The sequence below is a fragment of the Xenopus tropicalis genome, chromosome 3, assembly GCF_000004195.4.
Source record: "Xenopus tropicalis strain Nigerian chromosome 3, UCB_Xtro_10.0, whole genome shotgun sequence".
Taxonomy (NCBI): Eukaryota; Metazoa; Chordata; class Amphibia; order Anura; family Pipidae; genus Xenopus; species Xenopus tropicalis.
Window position 1 is genome coordinate 102,487,042 of NC_030679.2, and position 16,089 is coordinate 102,503,130.

At 41.7% G+C, this 16,089-nt stretch overlaps 1 protein-coding gene across 1 annotated transcript in view; it reads right to left on the reverse strand.

The window, feature by feature from the left end:
* Positions 1–800: 800 nt before the first annotated feature.
* The window catches only part of tnfaip8l3 (TNF alpha induced protein 8 like 3), a 38,159-nt gene continuing 22,870 nt past the window's right edge, over positions 801–16,089 (reverse strand). Inside the window, exon 2 of the mRNA XM_002936343.5 lies at positions 801–2,091. Within this exon, the coding sequence (XP_002936389.2) occupies positions 1,529–2,091 (563 nt within the window). The 3' untranslated portion in view covers positions 801–1,528. The remainder of the gene's footprint in view (positions 2,092–16,089) is intronic.

The window sequence follows — 16,089 nt, forward strand, 5'->3', positions numbered from 1 at the left end:
GCCAAGTAAAATCTTAGTTTTTACATATAAGCAAATTGTATATAGAAGGCGCTTTTTATCTAGGTAGGTTTATACCCTCACTGTAGCTCAGTAACTTGCACGTGACTGTGGCTACATTGTATTTGTGGGGTCTTATTACATAACCACAAATATACTTTTATTAAAAATTGCCAACTTGAAAACAAAAACATAATTCTGCAAGGCTAGAAAACCTGCTTTACCTGATATTCCTCGTCCCATCCAAATTGCCCTGGGAAGCACTGCAAGAGGGAAACCGATAGTGATGCAAAATCCAACATATCAGCAATATAAAAGCTAAATATTGGATATAAAGATTTTGGGGGCCTCATCATTTTCTTTGATACTCTCATTTAGTTTTAGATCCCTGGAGATAAATAAAAATTATCAGATCATTAATATACTACAGAATGCTCGGGACCTGGGGTTTTCCAGATAAGGGATCTTTCCGTAATTTGGATCTCCAGAACTTAAGTCTGTTAAAAATAATTTAAGTATTGAATAAACCCAATAGGATTGTTTTGCCTCCAATAATGATTAATTATATCTTAGTTGGGATCAAGTACAAGGTTCCGATTTATTATTTAACAGAGAAAAAGGAAATCATTTTTAAAAATTAGAATTATTTGCTTATAAAGGAGTCTATGAGAGATGGCCTTTCCATAATTCGGAACTTTCTGGATAACGGTTTTACGGATAAGGGATCCCATACCTGTACTGATATTGTGAGAAAGTTACATATCTAGTGCTGTGAGGAAACAAATATCTGCTCCATCCCACAATAATGCTCCTATGTTTTAATTGTGAACCCCCCATCCACTTTTTAGCCTTACATTTAATACAATTCTGCTCATCTTCTATGTAAACCCGAACAAAAATTGCATTGCCACAATGTTGCCCAACAAATAAATATTCTATAAAACTAAGAACAAACAAGGCTTAATCAATTACTGTGTATAGGAGGAGTGTGATGTTCCCTTGGATGATAAGGTAACCTAGAAGAAAAAGGTGTTGGCACAATGAAACATTCTGTATGTCCGGGATGCTCCCTTGTGATAATGCAGTCACTGCCATTCAGTTCTTTGCGTATGCTGGAAAGCTTGAACATGGTGTATAAGTACTAAATGAAAATACAAAGTACTTCATAAGAAACAGCATTCTAATATAACCAGTACAAGAAGCTTTTGAAGAATAAAGCTTTCCTTGTGGCCCCCTGTTTCTGTATGCTTACAGTTCTTTTCTGCTGGAGCCACTAGTTCACTGAAGTTGCTTACAGGTATTTGTTGATCTGCTCTTGCTGAAGGTATACTTTTGTTGTATTCATAATAGCAATGAAGGCCCATTCAGTGTATGTGTAATGATAACAGATTCCAATCCTCTGACAAGAAAGCAAACACGGTGCCCTATACAGACTTGTGCTGTACTGTTATCTGGCCACCTGGAATGAGAAGGCCATTAAAATACAGTTGCCACTTATCAGTATTATAAACACGTTCAAGAAGGCAACGGTTTAAAGAACCCTTTCATCGAGTAATTTATTGACTCCTGCACAAATCCTTTTGAGGTACGGCCTGTAATTTCCTTCAAGGCTATAGAGGGCAGTAAGGAATTCCACGTCAGCAAAATGATTAAAAACCCTGTCGATGCGACTGTGGGATTTCGGTGTGAGGTGGCGCTGCACCAATTCATGAAGGAGAGTTTTACATTCATGGAGTAGTCCCGAAAGCACATTTTTATCAAAGGTGTACTCAACTTCATAGAAACTAATGGCAGTCATGCAGGCCTGATTCAGTTTTTTCCTAAATTTTTCAACAATTTTTAGTTCTTCTGCACTGAACTGGTTATTTCTGTACAGAATGCCAACTTTTACAGCAACCTTTACAAGGTCCTTCAGAACCTTGTGGGCCTCTTTCTTGTTCTTTACATATTCCTTGGTTACTTTAAAGAGCTCATCAAATATTTCACTGCTTGTGTCATCGATAAGCATGTTGGCCATGGTCTTTGTTGCCATCTTACTCAGGATCTTCTTCTGGGCTTGAACAGCAAAGCTCTTTGAGCTAAATGGCTCAGGACCTGCAGAGTGAGAAGTTAGATATAAAAATGTTAATATGGTACCACATATTGAGCAGCCCTTTTTCTCTTGATTTGTAAACTCTTAAAAAGCCTACAGTATTTAGTCAAAATGACTAGCAGATCCATATTGTAGTGAATGGACCTGGCACATCGCATGAGCAGACGTATTAGAGATTAGCCAAGCTCTACTGATACAGTGGACCAAGTGCAATCCACCATATCATCATTGACCCCACAGTACATACCCTCTCTAATAGCTGGCTGCCCAAACACATTTGTTACATATTAATGTCGCTTGTGACTTTGCCAGAAACAAAATATCTGCTTATAAAGAGGAAGGCAGTTTTTTGCAGGAGGTGAAAAAGAAATACTGTGGGGAAATAACCCACCCAGAGTTCCATGTGCCTTTTTTCCTTTCTGTGGTTCTCAAGCAGGTGCCGCCCAGTGGCTGAGCTTCAGCCATAGACTATTTCATGAAAATGGATATTTCAGGAGCAAAATAAATATAAATGCACACTCATTTAGGTATGTATGGGAAGGGGGCAGCATTGGCAAACATTGCTGCAGTCCAAGTGTTTTTCTTATCTGTCCTTTTGGTAAGTGCAGACTGAAGTTACAAGAGAGATGTAGAGAATGTGGCATGCCTAAATAGTCAAGGGTAAAAAAATTACATTAAAATGCAGCCTCATAATCAATCTACAATTTCTGAACATTATGTATGATCCTAGGTCTTATGAGGACAAGAGCAAAAACAGTATTACTCAGCTATAACTACCTGCAGAGTGCAAGAGGGAATAAATTGCAGCTTGCCCAAAGAGCAACAGAACAAGATTGGAAGTCATTAAGATCTTATTCCCGCATACAATAAGATGCTCTGGGCAAGACTTAGGCAGATGTATATCTAAAACGGACGTACCTATTTATGTACTGAACCACTGCTTGCATAATAACCAAACGTGAGCCTTTGTGCCACTAACACATCAATGCAAGCAGGAAAGCTAGCAATCACAAATATAGGGTACACAAAAGGGGTCACATTTGAGAACGAATTCTTGATGCTGGACTTAACTTATTATTTACAAAAATGTAATTTGTATTATTGTACCAATTACTTACTCTGGCTCGTTGTGCAGATGGATGTGCAGATGAAACGCACTAGTTGCGCGCACCCACCCTCCCTTCCTCCCTCCACTTGTGTCCGTGCATACATACCTCCCCCCTACCTCCCTCCCTCCACTTGTGTCCGTGCATACATACCTCCCTCCCTCCACTTGTGTCCGTGCATACATACCCCCACCCTACCTCCCTCCCTCCCTCCACTTGTGTCCATGCATACATCCCTCCCCCGTACCTCTCTCCCTCCACTTGTGTCCGTGCATACATACCTCCCCCCTACCTCTCTCCCTCCACTTGTGTCCGTGCATACATACCTCCCCCCTACCTCTCTCCCTCCACTTGTGTCCATGCATACATACCTCCCCCGTACCTCTCTCCCTCCACTTGTGTCCGTGCATACATACCTCCCCCGTACCTCTCTCCCTCCACTTGTGTCCGTGCATACATACCTCCCCCCTACCTCTCTCCCTCCACTTGTGTCCATGCATACATACCTCCCCCGTACCTCTCTCCCTCCACTTGTGTCCGTGCATACATACCTCCCCCGTACCTCTCTCCCTCCACTTGTGTCCGTGCATACATACCTCCCCCCTACCTCCCTCCCTCCACTTGTGTCCGTGCATACATACCCCCCTACCTCCCTCCCTCCACTTGTTTCCGTGCATACATACCTCCCCCCTACCTCCCTCCCTCCACTTGTGTCCGTGCATACATACCTCCCCCCCTCCCCTTGTGTCCGTGCATACATACCTCCCCCCCTCCCCTTGTGTCCGTGCATACATACATCCCCCTACCTCCCTCCCTCCACTTGTGTCCGTGCATACATACCTCCCCCCCTCCACTTGTGTCCGTGCATACATACCTCCCCCCTACCTCCCTCCCTCCCTCCCCTTGTGTCCGTGCATACATACCTCCCCCTACCTCCCTCCCTCCACTTGTGTCTGTGCATACATACCTCCCCCTACCTCCCTCCCTCCACTTGTGTCCGTGCATACATACCTCCCCCCTACCTCCCTCCCTCCACTTGTGTCCGTGCATACATACCTCCCCCCCTCCACTTGTGTCCGTGCATACATACCTCCCCCCTACCTCCCTCCCTCCACTTGTGTCCGTGCATACATACCTCCCCCTACCTCCCTCCCTCCACTTGTGTCCGTGCATACATACCTCCCCCCTACCTCCCTCCCTCCACTTGTGTCCGTGCATACATACCTCCCCCTACCTCCCTCCCTCCCTCCCCTTGTGTCCGTGCATACATACCTCCCTCCCTCCACTTGTGTCTCCATACCTCCCCCCTACCTCCCTCCCTCCACTTGTGTCCGTGCATACATACCTCCCCCCTACCTCCCTCCCTCCACTTGTGTCCGTGCATACATACCTCCCCCCTACCTCCCTCCCTCCACTTGTGTCCGTGCATACATACCTCCCCCTACCTCCCTCCCTCCCCTTGTGTCCGTGCATACATACCTCCCCCCTACCTCCCTCCCTCCACTTGTGTCCGTGCATACATACCTCCCCCCTACCTCCCTCCCTCCACTTGTGTCCGTGCATACATACCTCCCCCCTACCTCCCTCCCTCCACTTGTGTCCGTGCATACATACCTCCCCCTACCTCCCTCCCTCCCTCCACTTGTGTCTGTGCATACATACCTCCCTCCCTCCACTTGTGTCTCCATACCTCCCCCCTACCTCCCTCCCTCCACTTGTGTCTCCATACCTCCCCCCTCCTTCCACTTGTGTCTCCATACCTCCCCCCTACCTCCCTCCCTCCATCCACTTAAAGCTGTCCTGACAACTCTGATGTGACATGTAACACTGTAGTCCTGCCGACTCTGTTCATCTTACGCGCTCGAACCCCCCCATGGACGGAGGTGAGTGCATGCGTGCGTGCGTACGTACGTATGTGCGCGTGCACGCACGGACACACATACGTCCAAGTGCTTCACATCTTCAGATTAATAGAGTCTGCAGGACGGCCAGCGAGCGCATTACATGTCACATCTTCAGATGAATACAGTCGGCAGGACTAGCAGGCTGCAGGGTACTTTTAACCCCCCATGGAGGGACGTGTGTCTGTGTTGCACGCGCATGCACTCACCTCCAACCACGGGGACGGGGGGGTTGGGTGCGAGCGCCGTACATCTTCAGATCAAGATCGGCAGGACGGACATAAGTGGAGGGAGGGAGGTATACTCGAGTATAAGCCGAGGGTGACTTTTTGAGCACATTTTTAGTGCTGAAAAACTCGGCTTATACTCGAGTATATACGGTAAGTGAGCCCTTATATGCCATATCTATATCTATTTAGATAAGACACCCATCTCGTTCATGCCTGTTTGCCATCACAGGACATAACTGTACCCTATGCAAAAGTTTCACTCAGATACTAACAATTTTATTGAGTCTAGGGGGCAGATTTATCAAAGTGTGAGATCAGAGCTCAACACAGAAAAAGTCACCCACTTTATATTCGTTCCTATGGGATTTTTAAAAGTAAACATAATTTCAAAATAAAAAATATGCAGCCTTTTTTATGATTTTTAATGTAATAATATGGTTTGGAACAGTAACCTAAACCTGCCCCCTGTTCTCCTGCTGATCTGGCTGAGTGCTTTGAGACTCAAAAAAATGTAACAGTAGTTGACTGTCCCCAGCCTGCCTTCAGCCTGTATCCCCCAAATCCCACAATTCCTGGCACACGTTATATCAATAAGAAAAGGAACATCAAAGTGCAATGCATTGTGGGTTATGTAGTTCCTGCATGCTGTCTGTAAGCTGTGGAGAAGTTGTTACAATTTGTAGCATTAATGTTTTAGTCCCTCCTCCCCTGCCAGGATTTCAAATTATGCACAAAGAGAAAAATTGTTTTGCAGCTGGATTTCACATATAAATATGGTATTTATTATACTTTTATTATACTTTTTGAAGAAACACATTACAGTGATAGGTTTCTATGTTGTGTGGGGCTCTTTAACAAATTTTGGTTTGAAATTCGGAGTTCCACTTTAAATAAAAAATGATGTGAGGAGGAGGAGTACTAAAGGCACTATTCAGTTTGCATAACCTTTCTTTCTCTTTCATCTAGCCTTGAGAAATTCTAGTTTCATCTCGAACGGTCCCAATTATTTCCACTGGTCTTATTAAGCAGTGTTCTTTTTCATTCCTTCCATGTCCCACTTACCTTCGCCGCTCAAATACAGATTCTAAAAGAATCAACATACACAAAAGGATCTGACTACATTCACATAATAAAAAGTCCTTTATAACGATGTATAGAATATACTGATCAAATTTAGACAGTGGTTATATACTGACAGAAGTTATCAGGGTCGCTACAGGTGCTTGAGAAATATTTAATCTGAGAATATTTATATTCAAAGTGCTTTGCGGAAATCAAAGTGAAACCCCACGCTATGCTGGACCCCAAGAGTTACCATGGGATCATTAATATTTCAGTAGAACTGAAATACTTGGGGCCAGATTTAGCAAAATGCAAAAACATTCAATCTGAACACAACCTGGGCGATTCTCTTGAACAGTTTTTGATTTGCCAAAATGGATGCAACTGCACATGGGCTTCAAGTATGCCTGGCATCATTTCTGGTGTTTGGCATGTGAGCCCTATTCTTTTTGCGTAAGTGTACTGCACCTATTGACTCAGAGTGCTGAGCGAACCATGGAGCTACCCAGGGGCAGGCCAAGCCGCCCGGGCGCCCTAGGCAACCCAGTCAGCCACCTCGCCCCTGCACCTTCCTCATTCGCCCTGCCCCCCCTTTGGCGCGCATGTGCAGTTGAACGTGGGGGGCAGGATTCGAGTTGCGATTTGATGGATCATTGCCCCCACCGCGTAAGGACAAGCAGCAGGGGCAAAGACTAAAGAGCGCGGACTAGGGGTAGGTAGGAGAGGCTGCCTGGTGCCCCCCAATCGGTGCGCCCTAGGCAGCTGCCTCTTCTGCCTACCCCTAGTTCTGGCCCTGGAGCTACCACATGGTCAGGAAATGGCGCTAGTTTCAGGGTCCCCCTGTGTCAATTGGCAATGAAACGCCCTGATTTGGAAGGCAGGAAGGACTGAGCAGCGCTAAGCATACTATACAGAAGTCAAAGAGCACATTTTAAAACATGTACCTTTAATGAATGCAGTTTTTGGCACAAGTGACTGCAGGAAAAAGTGCAAGTTACCCAGTGTACTTGCGCCCATAAGTGAGCCCTATAGTGTTTCTCTAAAGCTCTGCTACTGGGTCTTTATTTAAACTGTTCTCAGTAGCTTTAATCTCAAAAGTTCTTTGGGCAAGAAGACACTAGTGGAAAAAAACATGAAAACATTTGATAAGTGTCTAAAAAAATCTCAAACTGTGGAGAAAATATTTTTTTTTAAAGTCAAGATTGAGCTAAGGAAGAAAATCTTGATCTTGGAAAATTTGCCCTTAATTGACCATGGTACAGGAACAGAAGCTACAGCTGGAATAACCTCTGCATCATGTACTTTAAAGCAAAATATCATTCTTTCAGAGATTTTTTACAATGTAGAAAAATCAGGACAAACCAAAAGTTCTCCAGCCCTTGTTACATCTGTTCTAAGCTAGTATACATACTGCAGCAGCATACTTTAACCTATCTGGTACAAGGTACTTTTATAATCAGATTTCTGCCTTTCAGAATGTAACTGCTGAACGTCATGCTCACAAAAATATGAAAACTGGGCCATAATTAAACATTTTTAAAAATATATAAAATAATAAAGAAGGAAGGGCTCCACCCAGTCACACAGAACCCCTTGTATTTCATTAGTATATTAGAGAAAAAGCAACTATTAGCCATTTCCAGGTAAGCTGCCTTTATTAGACCAGCTACTGCCGCTGAGCTATGTACCTACATCTTCTGTCTCTCAGCTTTGCTCTTACAGAAAATGTAACTAAAGGAAACTGCCTTTAACCTTTGTAAGCCATTTGTAACCTGGAAGGGTCTATAGGGAATCATAGTATTATTTCCATTTTGATATGTGAATGTGAAAGGATTTCACTCAGGCCAAGGGACCTATTGTACCGAGCTGCTTCTGCAGATGGCTTAGAGCAGTTGCTTCCTAGAACTAAAGCAAAGCAAAGTTTAATAAAGCCCTTTAGTTGCCCCGGGGCCTCCAGCTCATTAAATGCAAACACAATATTATATTATATTTTTTATCATTTATACTAGGTGTATTTTTAAAGGGAAAATATATACCTTCATTTTATATAAGCCTAATAGTTTGGGCAAAGGCTAACTACATTAAAACTGCCTCAGAATCAAGCAGTTGTTTTTCAGATTTAAAATAAAAAGAATGCTCTCATTCTACATTTTAAAATAATTCCTTAAAAGAAAACTATACATTCAGAATGAATACGAACAGATAGTTTATATCATATTAAGTGGCCAATTAAAGAATTTTACCTCAGATCACCTGACAGGAAATAATAAAGCTCCAACTTTAACAGGAAGTGTGAGAGTAATTGGCTGATGGGGCCTAGCATGTATGTGTGCCTTGGCTTGTTTGTGTGCACTGTGAATCCTATGATCCCAGGAGGCGGCCCTTAATTCTTAAATGGCAATTTACTATTTAGGATTGCCCAGTGGAACATTCTAATAAAGATGTTTTTATGGAATGGTTTATTTTTGATGAAGCAGGGTTTTAGATATGAGCCATTTTATGCAATATATTTTTATAGAGACCTGCATTGTTTGATGGGGGGGGGGTTAGTTTTCCTTTAAAAGAATTCCCCTTGACTCCGCTGATCCTTATACCCTAATGAGCCCTGCATGTGACTCTGGGCTTCTTGTTATAGTATTTACTTATCCTTTATACCTGAAGAGTCATCACAATTTAGTTTGTTGTTTTTTTTGTCTTTTATTGGTGTCTAACAGGGCTCCACCTTCTGCTTCTCTTAGCCACTGTTAATGTCGGCAGTTGCAAAATACTAGCATCAGTAAAAAGTAACCGAGAAGCTTTACCATTTGCCCACTATTGCTGGATAGTTGCACAATTGCTAAGACTGACAGCAGCAGGACTCTGTTGTCAGAAAAATGTTGGGCCTTTTATTGTATATAAAAGGCACAAAATGTTAAGTATTGAGAGTATTCGACAAGCAAAAGGGAAGAACAGAATTATAAAACTTTTATCCAGTAGAGACGGTTGAATTACAAACACAAAGGCAATGAAATGGGCACACCACATACAGGGGTGGATTGAGCTTCTCATGATGAAGGAAAAAGCAGAGATTCTCAAGTGTTATTTTTCATCTATCTATACATCTGAAGATCCAGCTAATGATGGTTTTATTCCCAATAGACCCAATTCTAATAATATAACTTTTGATGCATAAGTGACTCAAAAGGAAATTCAAAAAAGACTAGGCTGCCTGCCTTTTTTTGTATTCCCCTGGTGGGGGTCGAAACAAGTTTGGTTTTGTTATGTGAATAAAAATTTTTTTGTAATAACATTGTGGAGTGCCCTGTTTCTCTCTTAAAGTTTAAAAGGTGGAGTGAAACATTACCGATGATGTTGCTCATAGCAGCCAATCAGATGATTTGCTTGGTTTTCTAGCTGTTGAAATCTAATTGCTGATTGGTTGCTCTGGGGAACATCACCGGTAATCCACTTTTTACACAGCATGATAAATATACCCTTGAGTGTACCTGTTATGTAATAAAACGTACTGAGTTTTCCCAGGTGCAGTAACCCATAGCAACCAAACAGGTAGAATTTACTAGTCACTTATATAAAAGCAACCATCTTATTGATTGCCAAAGCTTACTGCAACTGGGCAAACATAGTTCCTTTTATTACATATGGGAGGTAAATGGTAATGTGTTAGAGGTATCCTTACTTACAAATATCTGGGAAGTTCTGTGTATAACTGTAATTCTAAGCAATGTCTTTCAGTGCATAAAAAAGGGCATTGACTCAAGGGATGAAAACATAATTTTGCCCCTTTATAGGTCCCTGGTAAGGCCTCACCTTGAGTATGCAGTGCAGTTTTGGGCTCCAGTCCTTAAGAAGGATATTAATGAGCTGGAGAAAGTGCAGAGACGTGCAACTAAACTGGTTAAGGGGATGGAAGATTTAAACCAGTGCTGTCCAACTGGCGGCCCGCGACCCCCCTCTGTGTGGCCCCCCACCTGTCTGGCTGCTTTGATGGCTTACTCTTGTGTAAGCCTTAAATGGTATCAGTCCTGTGATTAACTGCCCCCCTGCATGGTTCTCACCTCAGATTCAGGCTGTAATCAGGCTGTATTGTTTAAATATGTAATCCCCTGTGTTGTTTACACCTTTTAATCTCTGCATTGTTCACCCCCTGCAGTGTTCACACCTCAGGCTCAGGCTGTAATCACCCACATTGTTCCCCTGTTCACACCTCAGGAGCAGTAGAAACCCACAAACAATCCCTGCATACTACAAAAAGAACATATACTGAGGTGGTACTTCAATTAAAAAGTTTTTTAATATATAGTTATTGTGCAGACTGTAGGAGCAGTGCCAGCATTGTGTCACTGTAGGCTGCCTGTGTGTGCCATACACACAGGCATCATAGGGCAAGCAGAGTATGGCACACACAGGCAGGGTAGGGAAGGCAGAGTATGGCACACATAGGCAGGGTAGGGCAGGCAGAGTATGGCACACACAGGCAGGGTAGGGTAGGCAGAGTATGGCAGGTTTTTGCTGTACTACAACCATTAATATGGGTATGGTCATGTGATAACATGGGTGTGGTTTCAAGTGGGTGCCGTTTCAAAAAGGGGAGTGGTCAAAACTGGCTTCCATTATCGGCCCTCCACCACGTAGGTCGGAAAAATTCCGGCCCTCGGTACAACAAAAGTTGGACAGCACTGATTTAAACTATGAGGTGAGACTGTCGAGGTTGTTCACTCTGGAGAAAAGGCTTGTGAGGGGACATGATTACTTTTTAGAAGTACATTAGAGGGGATTATAGACAGAGGATCTTTATCCTATAGAAAAGATCAATACAGCAGAGGTCACCTCTTTAGATAAGATTAACAAAAATTTCATTTAAAACAATGAGGGCAGTGAGGTTGTGGAATGCCCTTTAAGAGGGGCCTGGATGAGTTCTTAAACAAGCATAATATCCAAGGCTATTGTAATACAGACAATAATTAATTAATAAGTATAGATATTGGTACAGTATATATGTGTATGAAATACTAATGCATTTGCATAATGAAATATATTATAATTAAGAAGTGCATTAATTATAACATATTTTATATGTGTGTATATTGGTACCATGTATGATACTGCACTCTCCAACCTTCTATCCTTTATCCTATCTTCCTACCTATTGTCCATGGGTAAAGGCAATTATCTCATCCAATCATCTCACTTATTTCAACACAGCTTGGGGTCTTTCTGATAGAGCTTCTGTGTAACTAGAAAGGGTTACATAGTAAAAGTACAGATGGTGCATCATATGTCTGATACTTCAATAATGTCTGCCCAATCTGTACACGCTGTAGACAGTTTCCTGCTTCTAGACCAAAATCTGTTAACATAAAGTTATAGTTTCTCACACAAATTCATTTTTTGGATCATATCTCCATTTTTATAAATGATCTTGCTCACTCCAGCAGCTGCTTTGTAGAGATGCAAAGGACAGTCTGTAGCCAGAAGGTTTACTTTACTTTGGGTGAAGACGCTTATGTACATTCTAGAAAGGACGTGGGCCCTCTTTGTTCCAGATCTGCCTGTGTCCTTAGAGGCAAAGGTACCCAGCCATATTGGTCATATCTTACAACCAAGATTCCTGCACATAATCCAATATAAAGTGTCTACAATCTCCATTACCTTTATTTCTTTTCTTTCCTTTTAAACTTGTGGTGAAAAATGGCTTTAACTCTCCATAACTGTGATAAAACAGGCAAAGCATGTACTCAAATCTTCTCAGCAAATACCCTTCACTAGTAGATTTTTATAGAGAATTAGTAGAACAGCACATGCAGCTAAAGTAGCTACTTAGGGTGCAGTATAGCCATCACTGAAGCCCCTTTCTGGCCTAGTTACTGCCAACAAAGTAAATCATTTAAATACAGGATAAGAGGTTCAGTAGAAAAAATCCATTTGTGCAACAGGCAACAGGCATGTATTCCTGTACCCTCATTCTACTAAATTTATATCTCGCAAAAAATAGAATGTAAATACCTTTATGATGATCCATTTAGTAACAGCAAAGCAATTATTATTACTACCACGTTGTAGAGTATCCCCTAAATTTGTTAAACCACAGGAAAATAATGGGACAAACCTGATCCATATAAATGCATACCCCACTTTTTCCTTAGCACGCTGGGTCAGAGAAGAATAATCTGATGATGCAGAAATACTTAAAGGGGATCCAAACCCAAACAGAAAACAATGGTAAACTTATAGTACTCCTCTGTATTATATACTTATAGTACTCCTCGCATTAATATTTTTGCTATTATATTAACAATTATTACATTCATTTTCTATTTGGGTTTAGATCTCCTTCAAAGGTCAGCACACACTGGTGTATGCCCATTATATATTTGCAAGACTACTCTGTCGGTGTCCACAAAATAATCCCCTGCTGTAACATCAAGTGCCATCTGGGGCAGAGAGGCACACAAATCATGGGTTACATCTGTATAGAATGAAATGGAATCAGGAGGAGGAGATCCACTATAAGAAAAAGTAATTCACTTTTGATCTTTTGGAAAGGTGATAAAGCAAAATACTATGAGATAATGTTCTTCCCTGTGTTTTCTATATATATATATACTGGGTACTGGCTGCTACATACAAAGCTGCTTTAGAGATTGCTAATACGCAGGGAGCCTCGCATAGATCACATGGCAGGAAGCTTGTCAAAAATCACTAACTAGTTGCTTTTATTCATTTAGAGACAGATTTGCCATGATTTGTTACTGTTGCTGTTTGATAGAAATGTGTTAAAGGCTGCAGCTTGTGGTGATGGGAAAGTCTTCTGAATCATATGTTTTATAAGACAGTCGAGAACGCTCGTATCACTGAGTTAAATCCTCTCTATAATCACACATGAAGGAATCCTCTAGCCCTAAGCCATAATCTCCTGTGTTTTCTCCTGAGATGATTGCATAAACTCTTCAGTTTAACAGAATTTCACAGCTGGCGTATTCTAGGACAAACACGTGTTTTCTAGAATGTACTAGTCGCATTGCTAGTTAGCGTGTATCACATGGGGCCATGTTCAAGTCAAAATATTTTATTTATTATCATGCAGACCCTACAGAAATTTACTGATTTGTGCAAAGAACAAAAACAAATGTGTCTTCATAATTTAACACATTTCGCCCCACTGCAGTTACCTGCGCAACAAAAAAGGGCGCCAATACGCGTACCCATAAAATCACATAAAACAAAGTTATGGTTAGGATGTACATGCTGCTGGGATAATCTTGACCAATATCCGTGTACCATAGATATTGGTTGGTACAGTGACTTGGCAGGTTTCAAAATGTAATCTTCTGATGTACCATAAGAGCAAGTGCTGATGGATAAAGGCCAAAGCTCCTCTTTACTGCAGGTTTGACTGGGGTAAGGTTATCATCGGCCACCACTTCAGAGGGCTGACCCCTTTTTGAGTTCTCTATCCCTGTGGAGAATGGAGTCCTAGCCTCTAAAGCCGACCCCTGCTGTCCCTATAGCAACAGATTCGCCCCCCCCAGCCAAATATTGCTATTGCAGGACAGGAGGAAGGAAGGAAGAAGTGATCTTCTATCACCTGACCCTCTTCCCTCCTCCACTTCCCGCACCAGCTTTTCTATTGCTGAAGGAAGGAAAATGTATACAATTATTTTAAAACTTTTCTAGGGAAATATATTAAGATTGAAATATGTGGCTGTGATGTTGAGAGGATGCATGGCAATGGGGAAGATTTCACTTTGGAAATATATTAACTTTTGACTGGACCATCAGCTGAAAGAATGGAACAACAGAAATGTGGCCACACCGTGTATGGCCAGTTGTATGGTATCCATCCGTTCAGCCTGTCAGCTGATTAGTCACATACCATATAAGAATGCCCACCTTTACATCCATAATTCTACCTTAAACAGACTGACCAACAGCTGTTTGCATGGACGACTGCATTGGGGCAAATTTGCTTACCATTGGTAATTGAATCCCACAGAATCATACCCAGGGACTCAAACTGTACATAGTAAAGGTAATATTTATATGTTATTTACTTATTATTAAGATGTTTAAAAACATTTTCCTAAATATTTGTCAGGTTGTTGTCCGCTACCTGGTGGCTAGTCATGATTGTTTAGTGGGGTAGGAGATTAGCTACATTAGAGCTAAAGTCACATCATTCTTTGAAGAATTCCATAAAACATCATGTATATGAAACCATAAGACGCACTTTTGTGGTGGTTCATAGATATGGCCCAGCTAACTAAAGTTACAGGAAGGCCCCCATTTATAAAACATTTAGAAGAGGGAATAACATTACTTGTTTTAAAATATGGAAAAATAGTGCCAAGTGGTCTACATCTACAAGGATTTCATGCAAAATGTTTCCCTAAAAATGTACTGGAAGTTTTCAATCAACATATTAATGATGTTCATCCATCTCTCTTAAAATGTGACACTGAAAAAAAAGTTATATTGGCCCTTTGAGGTATAATGAGATATATACATTTAACATTTTCACTGTAAGGATGGCAAGTCATCAGGTGGCACTCCATTGCTGTGCTTGGAGCGCGGCACACTGTGGCAGGACATAATCATATCTTCAAGGGAATGTCTGTATGAATTAGTGTCACATACAGCATGTCCAACACTCACTGACCCCGCTATACACTTTGTATACATTTGTACAAAACAGCCTGGAGTCCTTTTTTAGAGCAGCATAATCAGACTATAATCCAGCCTTTGCCATCATCAATATAACCCCTTCTGCTGTAGACTGAATCAGTGATAGACCAGGTCTCCTAGAACCTAAGTCTCTGGACCTACACACATAGCAAATAGATACAGATCATGTCAAATTGTATAGATTTTAACATAGATCCATAATAGAAATAAAGATGGGTTTAAGAAATTGTGGTGCACAAATTTTTGTGTGCAAACATATCATTTTGTAGTTATTCTGACCCACCAAATTCTTTGTGCAAATAGTTTTTTTTTTAAGTGTGCACAGAAGAACATTTTTGCATACACTGCCAAGGAGGGATTGGGCTGATAGACTGGATAGATTGTCTGGTACTCTGGTAGGTCTATCAACTGTAGTTTGTATAATGTATGATCATTCCCACCATTCCTTGCTCCTACTCAATATCACTGCACACACGCAAATACACAAACACTATTGATAGTTGGCATCCAAAGTCACTTAATCTAGTAGCATGTTTGTGGATGGCAACTGTAGTCCCAAAGTCCCAGGCAAACAAGCCCAGGGAAGGCTTACAAAGTTCCCTGGCCAGAGCTAAACCAAGACTCCAGCACGGTGCATTGTGCCAAGATGGAAGTTACACACAGACAGAAACAAAATTAATGCAGTAGCAAAACAATGAATATTTTTACTGCCCTGGTGGGATCATTGTGGAATGAAGCAATATTCAGTCTATATTTGTACCTGTTATGTAACAAACCCCAGCACAGAAACAAATGTTTTTAGCTAAACTTTTCTCTGGAGCTACTTGACAATGGACATCCAGTTCAATTACTGCCGGGAAGCATCAGTGTTCAACTATCACTGTACTGCAGGTCCATGTAGCGCAGAAGTGAAAAAATGTACCAATACACTCTTTAATAGCCTGTCTTACCTGACCTACTCATCAGGCCCTTCTGCTTTTATTCTGAATATTTATCCTGGTTCCTCTTACATTTACTTT